At 49.2% G+C, this 24,347-nt stretch overlaps 1 protein-coding gene across 2 annotated transcripts; it reads left to right on the top strand.

Moving 5' to 3' along the window:
* Positions 1-1,100: 1,100 nt before the first annotated feature.
* Positions 1,101-24,271, top strand: pik3c2b (phosphatidylinositol-4-phosphate 3-kinase, catalytic subunit type 2 beta). 2 transcript variants are annotated; one of them, XM_087801280.1, is made up of 32 exons: positions 1,102-1,241; positions 3,034-3,640; positions 3,706-3,800; positions 4,626-4,901; positions 5,632-5,743; positions 5,822-5,901; positions 5,957-6,020; positions 6,248-6,394; positions 6,462-6,495; positions 6,558-6,753; positions 6,830-6,952; positions 7,092-7,259; positions 8,912-9,023; positions 9,135-9,277; positions 9,847-10,035; positions 10,166-10,259; positions 10,328-10,422; positions 11,348-11,528; positions 11,596-11,703; positions 11,780-11,872; positions 11,939-12,068; positions 12,126-12,262; positions 18,299-18,468; positions 18,539-18,695; positions 19,637-19,746; positions 21,229-21,430; positions 21,496-21,620; positions 21,692-21,809; positions 21,917-21,992; positions 22,540-22,646; positions 22,705-22,833; positions 23,881-24,271. In XM_087801280.1, the coding sequence occupies exons 2-32, from the start codon at positions 3,053-3,055 to the stop codon at positions 24,070-24,072; spliced, it is 4,551 nt and encodes a 1,516-aa protein (XP_087657406.1). In that variant the 5' UTR covers positions 1,102-1,241; positions 3,034-3,052; the 3' UTR covers positions 24,073-24,271. The 2 variants fall into 2 exon arrangements, with proteins under 2 accessions (XP_087657405.1, XP_087657406.1); XM_087801279.1 differs by having other exon boundaries at positions 1,101-1,241; positions 11,939-12,262.
* Positions 24,272-24,347: the final 76 nt, after the last annotated feature.

The raw sequence follows: 24,347 nt of genomic DNA, 5'->3' as shown, positions 1-24,347 counted from the left end.
GGACAACACTTGTGTCCTAATATTCTCAGAGTGTGTGAGAGCGTGTTTGTGTTACTATATATGTGTTTATGTGTTAGTTTATATGCATGTGTTTGTGTGTATATGTGTTTGTGTGTGTTTATGTGTTAGTATATACGTGTGTGTTGGTTTGTGTATATGTGTTAGTTTATATGCGTGTGTGTGTATATGTGTTAGTGTCTTTTTGTGTTTGTTTACGTTTTAGTATATATGCATGTGTTTTTGTGTGTATATGTGTTAGTATATATGCGTGTGTTTGTGTTTGTTTACTTTTTAGTATATATGCATGTGTTTGTGTGTGTTTATGTGTATGCGTGTGTTTTTGTGTGTACATGTGTTAGAGTGCGTGTGTTTGTGTTTGTTTACTTTTTAGTATATATGCGTGTGTTTGTGTGTGTATATGTGTATGCGTGTGTTTTTGTGTGTATATGTGTTAGCATATATGTGTGTGTGTGTGTGTGTGTATATGTGTGTGTTTGTGTGTGTATAGGTTTTAGTATATATGTGTGTGTTTGTGTGTTAGTATATATGTTTGTTTGTGTGTGTATATGTGTACATGAATGTGTTGATTTGTGTGTTATGTATGCATGAATATACATACATATTGTTTGTGTATGTTGGGTATATATGTGTGTGTTAGTGTGTGAGTTTGTGTTAGGTGTAAATGTGTGTGTTTGAGTATGTGTTAGGATGTATGTGTTGGTTTATGTTAGTGTGTGAGTATGTGTATTTGTATATGTGTGTGTTAGTGTTTAGAAGATACGTGTTTCTGTGTGTGGTTGTGATCGATCAAATGTCATCAATTACACCTAAACTATCCTGTTGTTTTTGAACTACATCAGACAGAGATGTTTGCACTGAAGTTAAGAAGCTGAAGCTTATATCTTATATTTATGCTCATAGTTCAAACATGTCAAACTAATGATTTGTAAAGGCAGAAAATAGTCATATATAATAAACAAACGGTACCTTCACATATTTCTTCACAATATTGTGGCTCCCGTTACTTGTTTTATTCTGAAATCTAATCGGAAAACGAGAACGTGTTTCCGGTCTGGCACGTTACACCGGAAGAGCCTCTAGTCTAGGTTGAGGTTCGGACCTGAAATCTGTCCGGATCAGTTGACCAGCTTCTGTCTGGCGAACTAACACGACACTAGTAGAACCCAGACGAAGAGTCCAGGTCCACGACAGAACCGGACCATGATGGAGTCGTAGAGCAGGTGAGTCGGTTCACTTTCCTCGCCCGTGACCCGGTCCCGTGTGATGGTGCGGGCGCAGGACCCGGGATGGGTTCGGGCGACATGGTGCACACGCATCGAGCACCGGATTGGGATCTGGCGGTTCTGTTTGGGTTCATTGCAGTCAAAACGGATGAAAGATGGAGATTTGTTGTTAAGAGGGGGAGGGGGTGGAAGAGGGGGGTCGTAATGGTACCTCGGGGTGATGGTCGTAATGGTACCGAGACCAGCTCCTGGAGTTCTGATGGGATTTATCTGACTTTGTTTTTGTGGTCCCCCGACGACCCCCCTCTTGTTTCCCTGTGGGGCGACAGTGCCCACGTGACCCAGTGTGGGTGACCCAAATGGACGTCAGAACCTTTGACCCCGTGTGTTGTTTTTAAGGCAGTGACGTCACTGACCAGCGGCTCCAGCTATTGTCCACTTCCTTCCTGCAGGTGTGTCCGTGCAGAGAAGTGTGTGTCCGTGCAGAGAAGTGTGTGTCCGCGCAGAGAAGTGTGTGTCCGTGCAGAGACTTGTGTGTCCGCGCAGAGAAGTGTGTGTCCGCGCAGAGAAGTGTGTGTCCGCGCAGAGAAGTGTGTGTCCGCGCAGAGAAGTGTGTGTCCGTGCAGAGAAGTGTGTGTCCGTGCAGAGAAGTGTGTGTCCGCGCAGAGAAGTGTGTGTCCGCGCAGAGAAGTGTGTGTCCGTGCAGAGAAGTGTGTGTCCGTGCAGAGAAGTGTGTGTCCGTGCAGAGAAGTGTGTGTCCGTGCAGAGACTTGTGTGTCCGTGCAGAGAAGTGTGTGTCCGCGCAGAGAAGTGTGTGTCCGTGCAGAGACTTGTGTGTCCGTGCAGAGACTTGTGTGTCCGTGCAGAGAAGTGTGTGTCCGCGCAGAGAAGGATGTTCTTGTGTCAACTTCTTTAATACCTCTGCCAATGAGCGAGGAGGTTGTGTTGTTGTGTTGTGTTGTTGGCACTGGTTTTGATTGTTTGTCAACAGAAAATCTGAGAAGTCGTAAACAAACTTCACGCTCAGGAGTGACATGTTGTGTAGTTGTTATGTTGGCTGAGGACCAGCAGATACACTGAAGTAGGTCATGTGACGTATGTTTGAAAGTATTTTAGTGGCATCAGAATATTGAAGGATTGAATTTAAAACTTTTCTTTTATTGATTTTTCTTTTTTAAATAAAACTATTCAAACACTTTGGAAGCGAATGAATAGTTTTTACACATTCAGTTTTATATTCTAGTTCCATTAATTACAAAATACATTTTCTAAATTCAATTTTTATTTAAATTCATAGCTTTTTAAACTAAAAATAAATGTTAATAATATAATAGTCACACTATCATTGGCTCAACGTGGCACTATTATGCTAACAATATAAATTGTATTAAAAGAAATGTTGAGATTAGAAAATGTATTTTTGAATCATTTTTTTAAAAATGTAATTGTGTTAAAAATAACAATTCAACCTTTAAATATACAAATCATTGAATTAAATTAAAGTGGTCATGAGTCCTGTTCAATGATTGGACGAATTCTTTTTTAAAGTCATGTGACATGAGCTCCTTGGTTAAGGTATGTTCTGTGTTAGTGCTTTAATAGTTTTGTACACAAACACACACAAACAGATGATTGACAGTTGTTGATGATAGGGTCAGTGACCCTCAGTGCAGGAAGTCTCTGAACCTTTATTCGCCCATAAAAGAATTCTCTAACTATAGTAGCAGGGATGTGACATCATCACTAGGCGACGCCTTTACACCCTCTACCTGATTCGTTTCCCCTCCAGGTCGCCTGCTCTCGGGATCATGTCGGCGGCGCAGACGCAGCAGGAGGGGGGCGAGGCCTGCTGGGGGGCTCTGGAGGGTCTGGGCCTCAGTCAGAAGGAGCTGGTCCTGGCGGAGGCGCTGCAGATGGAGTACGACGCCCTCTCCAGGCTGAAGCAGGACAGCGCCGGACCCGCCGGGCGGCCACCACGCACAGAACCCAACCCTCCGCCCCGACCCGACCCCTCTCAGAACCGGCCCAGTGGGTCCCAGCAGGACCCCCCACTGGAGCCCATCTACATCCTGAACACGTCTGACCTCGGCAAGTCGGGGGATCCCCCTGAGTCTGCGGTCCTCCCCCCCGAACTCACCCCTCCCGCCATCCCCCCCAGGAACCCTCTGACCAAGACCCCTCTCCTTCCCCCGCGTGGCCCCGCCCTGCCGCGGGACGTCAACCTCTTCTCGCCCGAGGAAGACCCCCCGAAGGTCAGCACGGACGTCATCACCAACTCGCTGAAAAACACGGAGCGGAAGCCGGTGGCTCGGAGTCAGACCCTGCCCCCCCAGATCCCGCCCCGGACCTACCTGTCCGTCAACAACAGAAACCAGCGCCGAGCCTCCATCGACCCGGTGAGACCAGAACCGCCCAACTCAGGTGAGCCGTGTCTGACTGGACCGTCTGCTTGTGGTCACAGGTGGCGCACAGAGTCCAAGGATTCAGTTACCAGCTTTTCCAAGTGTCTGAGGAACGAGACGAAGAAGTGGCCGCATTCTGTCACATGCTGGACATGTAAGACGCACACATGCACACGCACACAAATACACGCACACATGCACGACGGACGGACTGACACACACCTGACACACACAGACACACACCTGACGCACACCTGACGCACACCTGACACACACCTGACACACACCTGGCACACACCTGACACACACCTGGCGCACACCTGACGCACACCTGACGCACACCTGACGCACACCTGACGCACACCTGACGCACAAAGACACACACCTGACACACACCTGACACACAAAGACACACACCTGGCACACACTTGGCACACACAGACGCACACCTGACGCACACCTGACGCACACCTGGCACACACAGACACACACCTGACACACACCTGACGCACACCTGACGCACACCTGACGCACACCTGACGCACACCTGACACACACAAAGACACACACCTGACACACACCTGACGCACAATGACACACACCTGACACACCTGACACACAAAGACACACAAAGACACACACCTGGCACACACTGACGCACACCTGACGCACACCTGACGCACACCTGACGCACACCTGACGCACACCTGACGCACACCTGACGCACACCTGGCGCACACCTGACGCACACCTGATACACACAAAGACACACACCTGACACACACCTGACACACACCTGACACACACCTGACGCACAAAGACACACACCTGACACACACCTGACACACACAGACGCACACCTGACACACACCTGACACACACCTGACACACACCTGACACACACCTGACACACACCTGACACACAGACACACACAGACATGCAGAAACACTCTGGTCATCAGTGGACGTTTGTCTTCAGTCTTCGCTCGGCGTTCCCTCACAACGATGCGTCCAGCAACTCCGGTCTGGTCTGGGCGTCCGGTGTGGACGAGGGTCAGCAGGGGGCGCACTCCCCCGTGAGGGTGTCGGTGGTCAGCGAGCACTTCAGAGAGCCGTTGACCTTCACGTGTGATGGCTCGTCCACGGTGGACCTGCTCATCTACCAGACGCTGTGCTACGCTCAGGACGACCTGGACCACGTGGACGTCCACCAGTACTTGCTGAAGGTGTGCGGACAACACAAGTTCCTGCACAAGTAAGACCCAATAGTCCTCTTGAGTCCTGACCGGTCGTCCCTTGTTTTGTCTTCTGTGTTGTCCATGTGTCTCTCGTGTTTCTCTTTAGTGTCTTTCCACTGTCTCTCTAGTGTCTAGTGACTATCAAGTGTCTCACCAGTGTCTCTCTATTGTCTCTCTAGTATCTCTCCAGTGTCTCTCTAGTGTCTCTCCAGTGTCTCACCATTATCTATTCAGTGTCTCTCCATGTCTCTCTAGTGTCTCTCCAGTGCCTTTCTAGTGTCTCTCCAGTGTCTCTCCAGTGTCTCTCTAGTGTCTCTCTAGTGTCTCTCCAGTGTCCCTCTAGTGTCCCTCTAGTGTCCCTCTAGTGTCCCTCTAGTGTCTCTCCAGTGCCTTTCTAGTGTCTCTCCAGTGTCTCTCCAGTGTCTCTCTAGTGTCTCTCTAGTGTCTCTCTAGTGTCTCTCTAGTGTCTCTCCAGTGTCCCTCCAGTGTCTCTCCAGTGTCTCTCCAGTGTCCCTCTAGTGTATCTCTAGTGTCTCTCTAGTGTCTCTCCAGTGTCCCTCTAGTGTATCTCTAGTGTCTCTCTAGTGTCTCTCCAGTTTCCCTCTAGTGTCTCTCCAGTGTCCCTCTAGTGACTCTCACATGTCTCTTGCATGTCTCTTACCCCTCGCTCCCATGTGTCTCTGCCTTGTCTCTAGTGTGTTTCTCACATGTGTCTAGCCTGTCTCTCATGTGTCTCCCTTGTCTCAGCTCTCAGACTCTGGGGTCACTGGAGTTGGTCCAGCAGTGTTTAAAGTTTGACTGCGACGTTCAACTATTTTTGACCAAGAGATCATCAGTCATCAGGGAGCTCTCGCGCACGGTCAGAACACACACACACACACACACACACACACACTCACACACACTTTGAGACAAACGTAAATGTGTGTGTTCACAGGAGGACGATGATACAACAGCGTCCACAATGAACCACAACATCCTGCTTCAGGAGCGACCAATCAGACAGACTGTGACCAGGTGAGGAGACACTGTTCTAATGACAGGAACAACTTTGACCTTTGTTTTTCTGCAGGGAGGCTTTGACTCTGTTGCTGGACACGTTCTACACTGAGGCAGAATCTTTTCTATTGTCTGAGGTAAGACGCACACAAACACACACACGCACACAAACACACACACACACACAGTCACACACGCACACAGTCACACACGCACACAGTCAAACGCACACACAGTCTCGTACACACACACAGTCTCAGACACACACAGTCTCAGACACACACAGTCTCAGACACACACAGTCTCAGACACACACACACACAAACAGTCTCACACACTCACTGACTCACTCATGTTCTTGAAGGCGGAGCTTCCTCTGCATGTGGAGCGTCTGGTTCAGTCGGTCAAGGCTCTCTGCAGTTCACTTGCTGCCGTGGAAACTCCTGAGGTGACCTCTGCCCTCAGCCAGCTGCCCGCCTGCCCCTGTCGCGTCCAGCCCAGAGTTCTCAAGGTGAGTGTGTGTTTGTGTGTGTGAGTGTGTGTGTGTGTGCGTCCACTGACCTGTGTGTGTGTTGCAGGATGCGTCGTTGCTGCTTCTGCGTGAGAACCGAGGTGAGTCAGCGCCGTCTCCTCCGTCAGCTCCGGGTGATTGACAGGTGTCAATCGTGTCGCAGAGAAAGTGGTGGAGAAGCTGACGGCGGCCATCTTGGACCTGGTGGAGTTGTACTGCAACACTTTCAACGCCAACTTCCACACGAGCGTGCAGAGCGCGGGCGGCAGCACGCCGGTCCAGGAGGCGGGGCTTGTCACCAGCCTGCTGTCCTTCAACGTGTACGCCGCCCACCGGGTCCCGGTCACCTGGGCCGCCAGGTATCTCAACCCCCCCTCCCCCCTCTATAACACCAGCTCGCTTTGATCTCAATGACATCACTTCCTCTCCTGCCAGCTACGAGGGCTACTTCCTGTCGTGCTCGCTGACTCACGGAGGGGCGGAGCTTTGTGCGCCTCAGCACACCAGCAAGCAGCTGGTCAGCAAGTACCTGTTTCACCTGGTGGTGTGGGACCAGAGGTGAGACCCTCGCCTCCAGACCCCCATGATAACCCCCCTTCATTGAAGCACCCCCTCACCTGTCCACCCCGAGGTAGACTCCTCCCCTCTCCTCGTGGCCGACTCCATCAGCAACCGTGGTCTCGCTGTGCCCCTGCAGGGTGACGTTCCCCGTCCAGATCGACCAGCTCCCCCGAGAGACTCAACTGACGGTGACACTGTACGCCAACTCGCTGCTGCCCCCTGCTGGACCGGAAGATAAAAGCAAGCCGAAACGCAGCATAGAAGCTCTGGGCTGGGTGACCCTCCCTCTCTTCAACTTCAGACAGTGAGACTCGCACACAAATAAACACACACATGGAAAAAGACAGATACACACATACACACACGTGTAAACAGACACATGGAAACACAATAATACACCGACTGAAACACATGAGAAGTTTCAGTCTGGCTTCCGTAAACATCACTCTACAGAGACGGCTTTACTGAAGGTGTCCAGTGACATCATGATGTCGGCTGACTCGGGTAAATCCACTGTTCTGGTTCTCTTGGATCTGTCCTCAGCCTTTGACACAGTTGATCACCAGATCCTGCTGAAAAGACTGAGGGATGAAGTGGGACTGTCTGGGTCTGTGTTAGAATGGTTCTCGTCATACCTTTCTGGGCGCAGTTTTAGTGTATCTGCCAATCAAATGAGGTCTGAATCGGCAGATCTGTTGTGTGGAGTCCCTCAAGGTTCTGTTCTGGGTCCTTAATTGTTTTTGCTGTACTTGATTCCCCTCGGTAAAATCATTCAGAGATTTCCAGCTTAGTCAATTGTTTGCTAGAAATCAAAAAATGAGTGAAAACACTTTACAGCTAAATGTGGACAAAACTGAAACTCGGGTGATTGCTCTTGATGATAAGGTTCCAGGGTTGAGTCAGTACTTGGGTGTCTTAGGTCAGTCTGTCAAACTGACCCTGAGAAACCTGGGTGTTGTATTTGATAAAGACATGTCTCTTGTTCAACACTGCAGAAAACTGACCAGAAATTGTTTCCTTCAACTGAGAAAAATCTCTAAACTTAGGAAAATGTTGTCGGAACATGATCTGGAGCTTGTAATCCATGCGTTTGTTTCTTCTCGTCTGGACTATTGTAACAGTTTGTTTTCATGTCTTAACAAGAAGGATCTGTCTCGCCTGTAGCGAGAATTCTGACCTGCTCTAGTAGAAGAACTCACATTTCTTCGACCCTTAAAACTCTTCACTGGCTTCCAGTTTCTTTCAGGATCAACTTTAAAATTCTGGTTCTTACTTTCAGATCTATTCATGGTCAGGCTCCTCCTTCCATCACTGATCTGATCCAGACTTACACCCCAGCTCGGGCTCTGAGGTCTGTGGATCAGAATCTACTTATGGTTCCTGAACACGGCTCAGGACCAGAGGAGAGAAATCCTTCCAGACTGTTGCTCCTAAGCTTTGGAACGATCTTCCTCTCTTTGCGCTTGATGATCTACTGACTCCTTTAAGAAACATCTTAAGACGTTTCTATTTGTTCAGGCTTTTCCTTGATTTTCTGGAACTCCTGTTGTGTTATCAGTTTTATCTTGATCTTTAAAATATATACTTTATTGATTATTGTTTTGATTGTTTAAGCGCTTTGTGACTCTGGTCTGGAAAAGCGCTATATAAATAAATATGACTTACTTACATTCATACACACATGGAAACACAATAATACACCCACTGAAAAACACATTCATACACACATGGAAAAACATTCATACACACACAGAAACGCACAAACAGCTAAACAAACATTACACGTATACAGCTAAACTTCTGAAACGACGCATTTTTGGTTCTAGCTTTAAAGTTGCGACTGTTCTGGGCCGTGAGTGATGCTGTCACTCGTGGGTCAGGTGTTCTGGTCACTCATAAACAAGAATAAACCTGCAGGTTCAGTCGTGGTCAGGCTGCTGCTCTTGTGTCTTCCAGCGTGCTGACCTGTGGCAGGAGACTTCTGGGTCTATGGCCGTCCAGCACTGGGCCTGGGAACGCCCGGTCCAGTTCACCCAACTTCAGCCAGCCGGACAGTGTCATTCTACAGGTGTGTGTGTCTGTGTGTGTGTGTAACTGCCTGTTCATGACTTTGTTACTGTGTGTGTTCATGTTGAGTGACCAAACGTTGTGTGTAACTGGTCCTTCATCTGTGTTTCAGGTGGACTTCCCCACCTCGACCTTCCAGGTGGTCTTCAGCTCCCCCCCCGCAGCAGACTTCTGTCCTCAGTACGACTTCAGCAGACTGGACTCACTCACCCAGTCCCACCTGGAGAAGATTCTGAACCACAAGTCCTTGTTCTGGTAGATCCATCACACACACACACGCATGCACAGACACACACATGCACAGACACGCTCACACATGCACAGAGACGCACATGCACAGACACGCACACACATGCACAGACACACACATGCACAGACACGCACATAGATGCACAGACACGCACATGCACACACACATTAACTTACTCATGCAAAGATGCACACACATACACAGAAACACATTTGCACAGACACACACATGCATATTCACACATGCTATGAACGCACAAACGTGCAAATATACACAAAAACAGCAATACATATGCACAGACACACACACACATGCAGAAACACAGATACACATGCAAAGACACACACACACACATGCACAGACACGCGCACACATATGCACAGTTACACACAAGCATGCACAGACACACACAGAGACGAGCACACAAAATAACACAAGTGCGTGTGTGTGTGTGTGTGTGTGTGTGTGTTGTGTGTGTGCATATGTGTGTGTGTGTGTGTGTGTGTGTGTGTGTGTGTGTGTGTGTGTGTGTGTGTGTGTGTGTGTGTGTGTGTGTGTGTGTGTGTGTGTGCAGGTTGACAGTGGAAGAAAGGCGTCTCTTGTGGGAGAAGAGGTGGTTCTGTCGGTGCCACAGTTCTGCACTGCCGATGGTTCTGTCCAGCGCCCCCTGCTGGCAGTGGACCTGCCTCCCTGACATCTACGCACTACTGAAGCAGTGGAGCTGCCTGAGTCACCTGGACGCCCTGGAACTCCTGCACGCCACGTATGTCCTCAATCCTCCTGTCTAATGTGTTTGTGTGTGTGTGTGTTTGTGTGTGTGTGTGTGTGTGTGTGTGTGTGTGTGTGTGTGTGTGTGTGTGTGTGTGTGTGTTAATGTGTATGTGTGTGTTCAGTTTTCCAGACCAGGAGTTAAGGAGGACTGCGGTCCAGTGGATGGACTCGATCTCAGATGTGGACTTGCTGGATTTCCTCCCTCAGCTGGTCCAGGTGAGTCCTCAGTGTGGTGGTCTGTGTCTGGCGGTCTTGAGTGGTCAGTGAGTTCTGCTCCGTCTCAGGCGCTCAAGTACGAGTGTTACCTGGACAGTTCTCTGGTTCGATTCCTGCTGCGTCGTGCCATGTCCAACGTACGGGTCGCTCACTTCCTCTTCTGGTAAGTTCCGTGTCTTCACCGTCTCCATTGTCTTCATGTGTCCTTGTATGTCTTCATGCGTTCTTACTGTCCTTTTATGTCTTTACGGTCTCCATTGTCTTCATGTGTCCTTGTATGTCTTCATGTGTTCTTACTGTCCTTTTATGTCTTTACGGTCTCCATTGTCTTCATGTGTCCTTGTATGTCTTCATGTGTTCTTACTGTCCTTTTATGTCTTTAATGTCTCCATTGTCTCCATGTGTCCTTGTATGTCTTCATGCGTTCTTACTGTCCTTGTGTGTCTTTAATGTCTCCATTGTCTTCATGTGTCCTTGTATGTCCTCACATCATTATTCTCATGGGTTTTTACTGTCCTTACATGCCTTCACTGTCCTAATGTGTCTACACATTTCCTTATATGTACTCAAATTATCCTGTGTCCTCCCCTGTCTTCATGTGTCCTTGTATGTCCTAACGAATCCTCATTGTCCCCACATGCCTTCACTAATGTGTCTTCGCTGTCATCACATTTCCTCATATGTACTCAAATTCTCCACTGTCCTCGCGTGTCTTTACTGCCTGCACTGTCTTCATGTGTCCTCGTATGTCCTCATGAATCCTCATTGTCCTCCCATGTCTTCACTGTCCTTATGGTCCCCATGTGTCTTCACTGCCTTCATTGTCTTCATGTTTCCTCTAATGTACTCGCATGTCTTAACTGTCCTCACATGTCTCCACTGTCCTCCCGGGTCTAATTGTCTTAACGTTTCCTCATATGTCCCCACGGGTCTTCATTCACTTTACTGGTCTTTATTTCTTCACATGTCCATGTGTGTCCTTATGTGTCCCTATTGTCCTCACATATCATTGCCGCCTTCATTTTCCTCGCCTTTCCTTGTATGTCCTCATGTGTTTTTTTTACTGTCCTCCTATGTCCTCACTTCAGGCTGCTGAAGGACAACCTGCAGGACAGTCAGTTTAGCGCTCGCTATCAACACCTGCTGGCCGCGCTGCTGTGCTGCGCCGGCCGTCAACTCCGTGACGAGTTTGACCGTCAGAGCTGGCTCGTGTCCGTCCTCGCTAAGGTGTCGCAGAAGGTCCGTGAGGCGGCGCCGTCCAGCAGACAGGTGAAGACCACGCCGACAGAACCCGCTGTGGAAAAGACTTTCTCTTACATGTGTGTGTCCGTCTCAGAATGTCCTCAGGGAGGGACTTGAGGAGGTGAAGGACTTCTTCTCCGTCAATGAAACCTGCAGACTGCCGCTGAACCCCACGCTGCAGGTTCGAGGGGTCAATGTCCAGGTATCTATTTCACACACACACACACACTGGCGCACACGCACACACGCACAGGTGTCAACACAAGTGCATCCGACAGTCCTGTTCCTTCTTCAACTCCAACGCTGTCCCGCTGAGACTGTCCTTCCTGAACGTGGACCCTCTGGGGGACAACGTTAGTGTCATCTTCAAGGTCAGAGGTCACAGGTTGAAGGTTCAGAGGTCGTGAGTAGAGACATGACGATGGATTCGTGTCAAGTCAGGAGACGACCTGCGTCAGGACATGCTGACCCTGCAGATGATCCGGGTGATGAACAAGATCTGGATCCAGGAGGGTCTGGATATGAGGATGGTCCTCTTCAGCTGCTGCTCCACAGGGAGAGGACGAGGTGAGACACGGACCTTCACAGCTTCGAGTGGACACTTGACCACATCTGACTCCACAGGGATGGTGGAGATGATCCCTCACTCCGACACGCTGAGGAAGATCCAGGTGGGACATGGAGTCACAGGATCCTTTAAAGACCGTCCACTGGCCGACTGGCTGCAGAAACACAACTCCTCTGAGGAGCAGTACGAGAAGGTACACACACACACACACGAACGCACACACACACACGCACACAGACTCGTGGACGACCTGTGAGTGACTCGTGGACGACCTGTGAGTGACTCGTGGACGACCTGTCAGTGACTCGTGGACGACCTGTCAGTGACTCATGGACGACCTGTCAGTGACTCGTGGGCGACCTGTGAGTGACTCGTGGACGACCTGTCAGTGACTCGTGGACGACCTGTGAGTGACTCGTGGACGACCTGTCAGTGACTCTTGGACAACCTGTCAGTGACTCTTGGATGACCTGTCAGTGACTCGTGGACGACCTGTCAGTGACTCATGGACGACCAGTCAGTGACTCGTGGACAACCTGTGAGTGACTCGTGGACGACTTGTCAGTGACTCGTGGACGACCTGTCAGTGACTCATGGACGACCTGTCAGTGACTCGTGGACAACCTGTCAGTGACTCGTGGACGACCTGTGAGTGACTCGTGGACGACCTGTCAGTGACTCGTGGACGACCTGTCAGTGACTCATGGACGACCTGTCAGTGACTCATGGACGACCTGTCAGTGACTCGTGGACAACCTGTCAGTGACTCGTGGACGACCTGTGAGTGACTCGTGGACTCGTGGACAACCTGTCAGTGACTCTTGGACGACCTGTGAGTGACTCGTGGACGACCTGTTAGTGACTCTTGGACGACCTGTGAGTGACTCGTGGACGACCAGTCAGTGACTCGTGGACGACCAGTCAGTGACTCGTGGACGACCAGTCAGTGACTCGTGGACGACCTGTCAGTGACTCGTGGACGACCTGTCAGTGACTCTTGGACGACCTGTGAGTGACTCGTGGACGACCAGTCAGTGACTCGTGGACGACCAGTCAGTGACTCGTGGACGACCTGTCAGTGACTCTTGGACGACCTTTCAGTGACTCGTGGACGACCAGTCAGTGACTCGTGGACAACCTGTCAGTGACTCGTGGACGACGTGTGAGTGACTCGTGGACTCGTGGACAACCTGTCAGTGACTCTTGGACGACCTGTGAGTGACTCGTGGACGACCTGTGAGTGACTCGTGGACGACCTGTCAGTGACTCATGGACGACCTGTGAGTGACTCGTGGACGACCTGTCAGTGACTCGTGGACGACCTGTCAGTGACTCGTGGACGACCTGTCAGTGACTCGTGGACGACCTGTCAGTGACTCATGGACGACCTGTGAGTGACTCGTGGACTCGTGGACAACCTGTCAGTGACTCTTGGACGACCTGTGAGTGACTCGTGGACGACCTGTGAGTGACTCGTGGACGACCTGTCAGTGCCTCTTGGACGACCTGTGAGTGACTCGTGGACGACCTGTGAGTGACTCGTGGACGACCTGTCAGTGACTCATGGACGACCAGTCAGTGACTCGTGGACGACCTGTGAGTGACTCGTGGACGACCTGTGAGTGACTCGTGGACGACTTGTGAGTGACTCGTGGACGACCTGTGAGTGACTTGTGGACGACCTGTCAGTGACTCGTGGACGACCTGTGAGTGACTCGTGGACGACCTGTGAGTGACTCGTGGACGACCTGTCAGTGACTCGTGGACGACCTGTCAGTGACTCGTGGACGACCTGTGAGTGACTCGTGGACGACCTTTCAGTGACTCGTGGACGACCTGTCAGTGACTCGTGGACGACCTGTGAGTGACTCGTGGACAACCTTTCAGTGACTCGTGGACGACCTGTGAGTGACTCGTGGACGACCTGTCAGTGACTCGTGGACGACCTTTCAGTGACTCGTGGACGACCAGTCAGTGACTCGTGGACGACCTTTCAGTGACTCGTGGACGACCTGTGAGTGACTCGTGGACGACCTGTGAGTGACTTGTGGACGACCTGTCAGTGACTTGTGGACGACCTGTCAGTGACTTGTGGACGACCTGTCAGTGACTCGTGGACGACCTGTCAGTGACTCGTGGACGACCTGTCAGTGACTCGTGGACGACCTGTCAGTGACTCGTGGACGACCTGTCAGTGACTCGTGGACGACCTGTCAGTGACTCGTGGACGACCTGTCAGTGACTCGTGGACGACCTGTCAGTGACTCGTGGACGACCTGTCAGTGACTCGTGGACGACCTTTCAGTGACTCGTGGACGACCTGTGAGTGACTCATGGACGACCTGTGAGTGACTCGTGGGTGACCTGTGAGTGACTCGTGGACGACCTGTGAGTGACTCGTGGACGACCTGTCAGTGACTCGTGTGCGACCTGTCAGTGACTCGTGGGCGACCTGTCAGTGACTCGTGGGCGACCTGTGAGTGACTCGTGGACGACCTGTCAGTGACTCGTGGACGACCTGTCAGTGACTCGTGGGCGACCTGTCAGTGACTCGTGGGCGACCTGTGAGTGACTCGTGGACGACCTGTCAGTGACTCGTGGGCGACCTGTGAGTGACTCGTGGACGACCTGTCAGTGACTCGTGGGCGACCTGTGAGTGACTCGTGGACGACCTGTCAGTGACTCGTGGGCGACCTGTGAGTGACTCGTGGACGACCTGTCAGTGACTCGTGGACGACCTGTGAGTGACTCGTGGACGACCTGTCAGTGACTCGTGGGCGACCTGTCAGTGACTCGTGGGCGACCTGTCAGTGACTCGTGGACGACCTGTCAGTGACTCGTGGACGACCTGTGAGTGACTCGTGGACGACCTGTCAGTGACTCGTGGGCGACCTGTCAGTGACTCGTGGGCGACCTGTCAGTGACTCGTGGACGACCTTTCAGTGACTCGTGGGCGACCTGTCAGTGACTCGTGGGCGACCTGTGAGTGACTCGTGGACGACCTGTCAGTGACTCGTGGGCGACCTGTGAGTGACTCGTGGACGACCTGTCAGTGACTCGTGGACGACCTGTGAGTGACTCGTGGACGACCTGTCAGTGACTCGTGGGCGACCTGTCAGTGACTCGTGGGCGACCTGTCAGTGACTCGTGGGCGACCTGTCAGTGACTCGTGGACGACCTTTCAGTGACTCGTGGGCGACCTGTCAGTGACTCGTGGGCGACCTGTCAGTGACTCGTGGGCGACCTGTCAGTGACTCGTGGACGACCTGTGAGTGACTCGTGGACGACCTGTCAGTGACTCGTGGACGACCTGTGAGTGACTCGTGGACGACCTGTGAGTGACTCGTGGACGACCTGTCAGTGACTCGTATGCGACCTGTCAGTGACTCGTGGGCGACCTGTCAGTGACTCGTGGACGACCTGTGAGTGACTCGTGGATGACCTGTCAGTGACTCGTGTGCGACCTGTCAGTGACTCGTGGGCGACCTGTCAGTGACTCGTGTGCGACCTGTCAGTGACTCGTGTGCGACCTGTCAGTGACTCGTGGGCGACCTGTGAGTGACTCGTGGACGACCTGTCAGTGACTCGTGTGCGACCTGTCAGTGACTCGTGGACGACCTGTGAGTGACTCGTGTGCGACCTGTCAGTGACTCGTGTGCGACCTGTCAGTGACTCGTGGACGACCTGTGAGTGACTCGTGGACGACCTGTCAGTGACTCGTGGACGACCTGTCAGTGACTCGTGGACGACCTGTGAGTGACTCGTAGACGACCTGTCAGTGACTCGTGGACGACCTGTCAGTGACTCGTGGACGACCTGTGAGTGACTCTTGGACGACCTGTGAGTGACTCGTGGACGACCTTTCAGTGACTCGTGGACGACCTGTGAGTGACTCGTGGACGACCTGTTAGTGACTCGTGGACGACCTGTGAGTGACTCGTGGACGACCTGTCAGTGACTCGTGGACGACCTGTGAGTGACTCGTAGACGACCTGTGAGTGACTCGTAGACGACCAGTCAGTGACTTGTGGACGACCTGTGAGTGACTCGTGGACGACCTGTTAGTGACTCGTGGACGACCTGTGAGTGACTCGTGGACGACCTGTCAGTGACTCGTGGACAACCTGTGAGTGACTCGTGGACGACCTGTGAGTGACTCGTGGACGACCTGTGAGTGACTCGTGGACGACCTGTCAGTGACTCGTGGACGACCTGTGAGTGACTCGTGGACGACCTGTCAGTGACTCGTGGACGACCTGTCAGTGACTCGTGGACGACCTGTCAGTGACTCGTGGACGACCTGTCAGTGACTCGTGGACGACCTGTCAGTGACTCGTGGACGACCTGTCAGTGACTCGTGGACGACCTGTCAGTGACTCGTGGACGACCTGTCAGTGACTCGTGGACGACCTTTGAGTGACTCGTGGACGACCTGTCAGTGACTCGTGGATGACCTGTCAGTGACTCGTGGATGACCTGTCAGTGACTCGTGGACGACCTGTCAGTGACTCGTGGACGACCTGTGAGTGACTCGTGGACGACCTGTCAGTGACTCGTGGACGACCTGTCAGTGACTCGTGGACGACCTGTGAGTGACTCGTGGACGACCTGTCAGTGACTCGTGGATGACCTGTCAGTGACTCGTGGACGACCTGTGAGTGACTCGTGGACGACCTGTCAGTGACTCGTGGACGACCTGTCAGTGACTCTTGGACGACCTGTGAGTGACTTGTGGACGACCTGTCAGTGACTTGTGGACGACCTGTCAGTGACTCGTGGACGACCTGTCAGTGACTCTTGGACGACCTGTGAGTGACTTGTGGACGACCTGTCAGTGACTTGTGGACGACCTGTCAGTGACTCGTGGACGACCTGTCAGTGACTCTTGGACGACCTGTCAGTGACTTGTGGACGACCTGTCAGTGACTCGTGGACGACCTGTGAGTGACTCGTGGACGACCTGTCAGTGACTCGTGGGCGACCTGTCAGTGACTCGTGGACGACCTGTCAGTGACTCGTGGACGACCTGTCAGTGACTCTTGGACGACCTTTGAGTGACTCATGGACGACAAGTCAGTGACTCGTGGACGACCTGTGAGTGACTCTTGGACGACCTGTGAGTGACTCGTGGACGACCTGTCAGTGACTCTTGGACGACCTGTGAGTGACTCGTGGACGACCTGTCAGTGACTCTTGGACGACCTGTCAGTGACTCGTGGACGACCTTTCAGTGACTCGTGGACGACCTATTAGTGACTCGTGTACGACCTGTGAGTGACTCGTGTACGACCTGTGAGTGACTCGTGTACGACCTGTGAGTGACTCGTGGACGACCTGTGAGTGACTCGTGGACGACCTGTGAGTGACTCGTGGACGACCTGTGAGTGACACGTGGACGACCTGTCAGTGACTCGTGGACGACCTGTCAGTGACTCGTGGACGACCTGTCAGTGACTCGTGGACGACCTGTCAGTGACTTGTGGACGACCTGTCAGTGACTTGTGGACGACCTGTCAGTGACTCGTGTGCGACCTGTCAGTGACTCGTGGACGACCTGTCAGTGACTCGTGGACGACCTGTCAGTGACTCGTGGACGACCTGTCAGTGACTCGTGGACGACCTGTCAGTGACACGTGGACGACCTTTCAGTGACTTGTGGACGACCTGTCAGTGACTTGTGGACGACCTGTGAGTGACTCTTGGACGACCTGTGAGTGACACGTGGACGACCTTTCAGTGACTTGTGGACGACCTGTCAGTGACTTGTGGACGACCTTTCAGTGACTTGTGGACGACCTTTCAGTGACTTGTGGACGACCTGTCAGTGACACGTGGAGGACCTGTCAGTGACTTGTGGACGACCTGTCAGTGACACGTGGACGACCTTTCAGTGACTTGTGGACGACCTGTCAGTGACACGTGGACGACCTTTCAGTGACTTGTGGACGACCTGTCAGTGACACGTGGACGACCTTTCAGTGACTTGTGGACGACCTGTCAGTGACACGTGGACGACCTTTCAGTGACTTGTGGACGACCTTTCAGTGACTTGTGGACGACCTGTCAGTGACTTGTGGACGACCTGTCAGTGACACGTGGACGACCTTTCAGTGACTTGTGGACGACCTGTCAGTGACACTTGGACGACCTTTCAGTGACTTGTGGATGATGGATAAGTGACCCGGAGAGAGATTCTTGGAGTGATGACCTGAGAGTGACTTGTGTCCAGGCGGTGGAGAACTTCATCTACTCGTGCGCCGGCTGCTGCGTGGCCACCTACATCCTGGGAATCTGCGACCGGCACAACGACAACATCATGCTGAAGACCAGCGGTCACATGTTTCACATCGACTTCGGGAAGTTCCTGGGTCACGCCCAGATGTTCGGGAACTTCAAGAGGTGAGCGGGTCATGTGACGCGGCGTGTCACGGAGGGTCTAACACACACACACACACGCGTGTCGCTGCAGAGACCGCGCCCCCTTCGTCTTCACCTCCGACATGGCGTACGTCATCAACGGAGGAGACAAACCCTCGAGTCGCTTCCACGACTTCGTCGACCTCTGCTGTGCTGCGTACAACCTGATCCGCAAACACACACGCCTGTTCCTCAACCTGCTGGGCCTGGTAACACACACTTAAACACACACCTAATATACACTTAAACACAAGATACACACACTTAAACACACGCCTAATAAACACTTAAACACAAGATACACACACTTAAACACACGCCTAATATACACTTAAACACAAGATACACACACTTAAACACACGCCTAATAAACACTTAAACACAAGATACACACACTTAAACACACACCTAATATACACTTAAACACAAGATACACACACTTAAACACACGCCTAATATACACTTAAACACAAGATACACACACTTAAACACACGCCTAATATACACTTAAACACAAGATACACACACTTAAACACACGCCTAATAAACACTTAAACACAAGATACACACACTTAAACACACACTTTATTTACACTTTTACACAAAATTCACACACTTAAACACACGCCTAATAAACAATTAAACACAAGATACACACACTTAAACACACACTTTATTTACACTTTAACACAAAATGCACACACTTAAACACACGCCTAATAAACAATTAAACACAAGATACACACACTTAAACACACGCCTAATAAACAATTAAACACAAGATACACACACTTAAACACACGCCTAATAAACACAAGATAGACACACTTAAACACACACTTAACACACACTTTATATACACCTAAACACAAGATACAAACACTTCAACACACACTTAATATAAACCTAAACAAACACTTTATATACACTTAAACACACACTTTATAAACACTTAAACACAAGATACACACACTTTATATACATTTAAACACAAGATACACACACTTTATATACATTTAAACACAACATACACGCACTTAAAAACACGTCGATATACACTTCAACACAAGATCAACACACACTTTTATATCCAACACTCTCACCGATGACAGAAACTTGTGTTAATGTTTGTGTGTGTGTGTTTTTGCAGATGTTATCTTGTGGAATCCCTGAACTTTGTAGCCTCGACGACCTCAAGTATGTTCATGATGCTCTGAGACCCCAAGAGTCTGAAGCTGACGCCACCATGTACTTCACCAGGTACACACACATCTACACTCATGTGTACACCCACATACATTCACAGAGACACACGCGCATACAACAAAGGAACACACACAGAGACACGTACACACACAAACACCGTACACTGAAAGACACAATAACAAAAAGGGACACACACGAATGCAAAAAACATGGACACACAGGCACACATACACAATTATGCACACACAGAGACGCACAAGCAAATGGAGATGCACAGAAAGACAGACAAACGCACAAAGACAAACAAACGCAAAAAGACAAGCAGACGCACATATACACACAAACGCACAGACACACACAAACACACAAAGACACACAAAAGCACAGAGACACACACAAACGCACAAAGACACACACTAACGCACAGATTCGCACAAGCACACAAAGACACACAAACGCACAGATAGAGACACACAAATGCACAGAGACAAACACAAACGCACAGGTACACACAAACAAAGACGCAGACTCACACAAGCGCACAAAGACACACAAACGCACAGAGAGACACACAAATGCACAGAGACGAACACAAACGCACAGGCACACACAGACACACACACACACACAGAGAAACACACAGACTCACACAAACATACAGACACACACGCACAGAGACAAACACACAAACGCACAGATACTCACACAAACATACAGAGACAAACGCTCAGAGACACAGACTCACACAAACATACAGACACACACGCACAGAGACAAACACACAAACGCACAGATACTCACACAAACATACAGACACACACGCACAGAGACACACACTCGCACAAACATACAGACACACACGCACAGAGACACACAGACTCACACACACACACAGACTCACACACACACACACACTCACACAAACATACAGACTCGCACAAACATACAGACACACACGCACAGAGACACACACACACAGACTCACACACACACACAGTCTCACACAAACATACAGACTCACACAAAAATACAGACTCACACAAACATACAGATTCACACAAACATACAGACTCACACAAACATACAGACACACACGCACAGAGACACACAGACTCACACAAACATACAGACACACACGCTCAGAGACACACAGACTCACACAGACACACACACACAGACTCACACAAACATACAGACACACACGCACAGAGACACACAGACTCACACAGACACACACACACAGACTCACACAAACATACACACACACACGCACAGAGACACACAGACTCAAACAAACATACAGACTCAAACAAACATAGAGACTCACACAAACATACAGACACACACGCACAGAGACACACAGACTCACACAAACATACAGACACACACGCACAGAGACACACAGACTCACACAAACATACAGACACACACGCACAGAGACACACAGACTCGCACAAACATACACACACACACGCACAGAGACACACAGACTCACACAGACACACAGACAGTCTAAAGTGTAGTTGTGTGTCTCAGGTTGATCGAGTCCAGCCTCGGCAGTGTTGCCACCAAACTCAACTTCTTCATCCACAATCTGGCTCAGATGAAGTTCTCGTCGTCAGAGGATCGTCCGGCCTTGAGCTTCACGACCAAAGTCCACACGCTGAAGAGCGACGGCGCCATCAGGAGTCTGTACGTGTGTCGACACGTCCCCTCGTCCAGTCACAGTCGAGGACACGTGAGTCCACGTCTGCACGTGTGTGTAGAACCGACACCTGAGTGTGTGTGTGTGTGTGTGTGCAGGTGTTCCTGGTGAAGGTGGAGCGCGACGGCCAGCAGGAGGCGCAGCTCGTTCACAGAACCTTTGAGGAGTTCCAGGAGCTTCACAGCAAATTAAGACTCATGTTCCCGACCGGCAGACTTCCCAGGTACACACACACATGCACACACACGCACACACACACACACACACACCTGCTGTTAACATCAGCTCCCACAGTTTCCCCAGCAGGTTCGTGATTGGCCGCTCGAGGGGGGAGGCCTCGGCTGATAGGAGGAGAGACGAGCTGAACGGCTACGTGTGGCACCTGATCCACTCGCCTCCTGAGGTGGCAAAGGTCAGCGACACCGGATCAGAACCAGTCTGCTGAATCCACAGTCCAGGTTTAGAAACTGCAGCGCTCAGTCTGAAGTGTGTGTGTGTGTTTGTGTGTTTGTGTTGCAGAGCGACCTGGTCTACACATTCTTTCACCCGCTAGCCCGAGACCAGAAGCCGGGACCTCCAACGATAAAACACACTGGTACAACACACACACCTGACCCCCTCCCTATGTGTGTGTGTGTGTGTGTGTGTATGTGTGTGCGTGTGCGTGTGTGTGCGTGTGTGTGCGCTTATCAGTGTCATCAGAATATTGAATGTTTGAATTTAACATTTATAATGTTGAAACTTGTTTTTTTCTGATTGAATCATTTTTTTAAACAATTAAATTCCATAGTTTTTCATTTAAAAAAGTTCAATTTGTTTTAGCTATTTAATTAAAATAATTTTTCTAAAGTTGAAAAAATGAATGTTTTATTATTAAACGTAGCGTTTAATCTCCTAATTACAATTATTCAAAAATAAACATAATAAATTCAATTTTTTTTTTATTTGTAGTCTTTTAAATTCAATCTTCAAACGTTGGTATAAACATTTTAACTATTATATCAAACTCGGTGTTAAAGTAAATTATTTATTTAAAAAATAGTGGATTTCGTTATCCAATAATATTCCAAAAATATATAAATATTTTTTTAATTAAATTATTCCAAAATTATTTAATGCTTAAAAAAAGTGTGTGTGTGCAGAGAGCACGTGGTCGGCGGCTGCAGAGAAGGAACTCGGTGAAGTCAAACTCTCCATCTCCTACAAGAACGACAAACTCTTCATCATGGTCATGCACATCCGAGGACTGGTGAGTCCGGGGTCACGGGTCGGACCGTCAGGGTCGATGACTGTGTGTGTGTGTGTAGCAGCCCCTCCAGGATGGTTCTGATCCAGACCCGTATGTGAAGCTCTACCTGCTGCCGGACCCTCAGAAGACCAGCAAGAGGAAGACCAAGGCGGCCCGGCGGACCTGCAACCCGACCTACAACGAAATGGTGACGTTTTTCTCTGATCCTCTAAGAAAGACCATCAGTGTCGTCAGAATATTGAAGGTTTAAACGATTGTTTTACTGAAAGTTTTCAAGTAAATTAAATTACTTCTATATTGAAAGGTTACATTTGTTTCTACCATTTAATTTTTGGAATATTTTACAAATACATTAATTTTATTTTACACATAGATTTTGATATTCTCATATTCTTCCTTTTTTTAAAAAAAAAAAATTCATAGCCACTTAAATTCAATATAAAAACATATTCTATGACATTTTAAATTGAATTAAAAAAAACTGTGCGTTTGTGTGTATCATCAAAATATTGAATGTTTAAATTTAACATTTAAAATGTTGAAACCTGTTTTTTTCTAATTTAATAAATGTTTTAAATAATTTAATTCCATAGTTTTTCATTTTAGAAAGTTCAATTTGTTCAAGCAATTTAATTCAAGAATTTTTAAAAGTTGAAAAAATGTACATTTTATTTTTACTCATAGCGTTTGATCTCCTAATTACAATTATTAAAAAATAAACAAAATAACGTCAATATTTTTTTTCTTTGTAGCTTTTTAAATTCAATGTAAAAAAATATTGAATAAAAAAGGGTGTATTTGGGAATTTATTTTATTATTATTGGAAAAAGAATATCAATTAAACAAAATTTAAAAAAACATTAAACCAACATATTATATTGAATTTAAAAGGCTACAAATTAAAAAAATATTGGATTAGTTTTTAATTTAGTTTAATTTTTGAATTATCTGAATTAGAATATCAAACTATATGTGTAAAGAAAATTCAACTATTCAATTTATATATTATTTCCTAAATATTATTTTTTTACTCAGTTTGATATTCTTTTTCCAATAATTCAAAAATATTATATATATATATATATATATATATATATATATATATATATATATATATATATATATATAATTATTATTTTTTATTGTTTCTATATTCTGATGGCACTGAAATACTTCCATAACCCTCAGTGTGGTGATTAACCTAGTGACGGTTCTGGTTCTGTTGACCCGGCAGCTGGTGTACGACCGGATCCCTCAGGGGGATCTGAACCAGCGGGTGATCCACCTGCGGGTTCTGGGCGACGGGGCGTTCTGGGAGAGCACGCTGCTGGGCGAGGCCTTCATCGCGCTCAAGAAGCTGGTCCCGGGTCAGCACTGGGTCGACTGGCACCGGCTCGGCACCGCCCGCTCCGAACCCGCCCACTGACTGATGGACCTTTGACCTTTGCAGAGAAAAAAAGAAACACTAAAATGAATGTCGGACCAGACTCACAACTCTAACACACACTTGAAGAATGTGAACATTTGTATTTGATTTAGATTTGCAGTGGGTCAGTGTTAGCACATGCTAACGCGCTAGCGACACTTTTGTTTTGCACTAAAATAAACCTCTGATGTTGTTCGTGCGTGGGAGTTCTGGCAGCAGTTCTGGTTCTGACCGTGTGAACGCGCATCTGGACACTCGATCCATCTCTGCGGTTC

This window comes from Callionymus lyra, chromosome 10, assembly GCF_982586985.1.
Source record: "Callionymus lyra chromosome 10, fCalLyr1.hap1.1, whole genome shotgun sequence".
Classification (NCBI taxonomy): domain Eukaryota; kingdom Metazoa; phylum Chordata; class Actinopteri; order Syngnathiformes; family Callionymidae; genus Callionymus; species Callionymus lyra.
This window is presented reverse-complemented; position numbering and strand designations above follow the sequence as displayed.

Bases quoted from the DNA above. Each gene is read 5' to 3' on its own strand.
- pik3c2b (XM_087801279.1), top strand. From the start codon at position 3,053: ATGTCGGCGGCGCAGACGCAGCAGGAGGGGGGCGAGGCCTGCTGGGGG. The intron at 9,278-9,846 runs GTAGATCCATCA...GTGTGTGTGCAG, and splicing joins AACCACAAGTCCTTGTTCTG to GTTGACAGTGGAAGAAAGGC. The intron at 11,873-11,938 runs GTCAGAGGTCAC...ATTCGTGTCAAG, and splicing joins ACGTTAGTGTCATCTTCAAG to TCAGGAGACGACCTGCGTCA.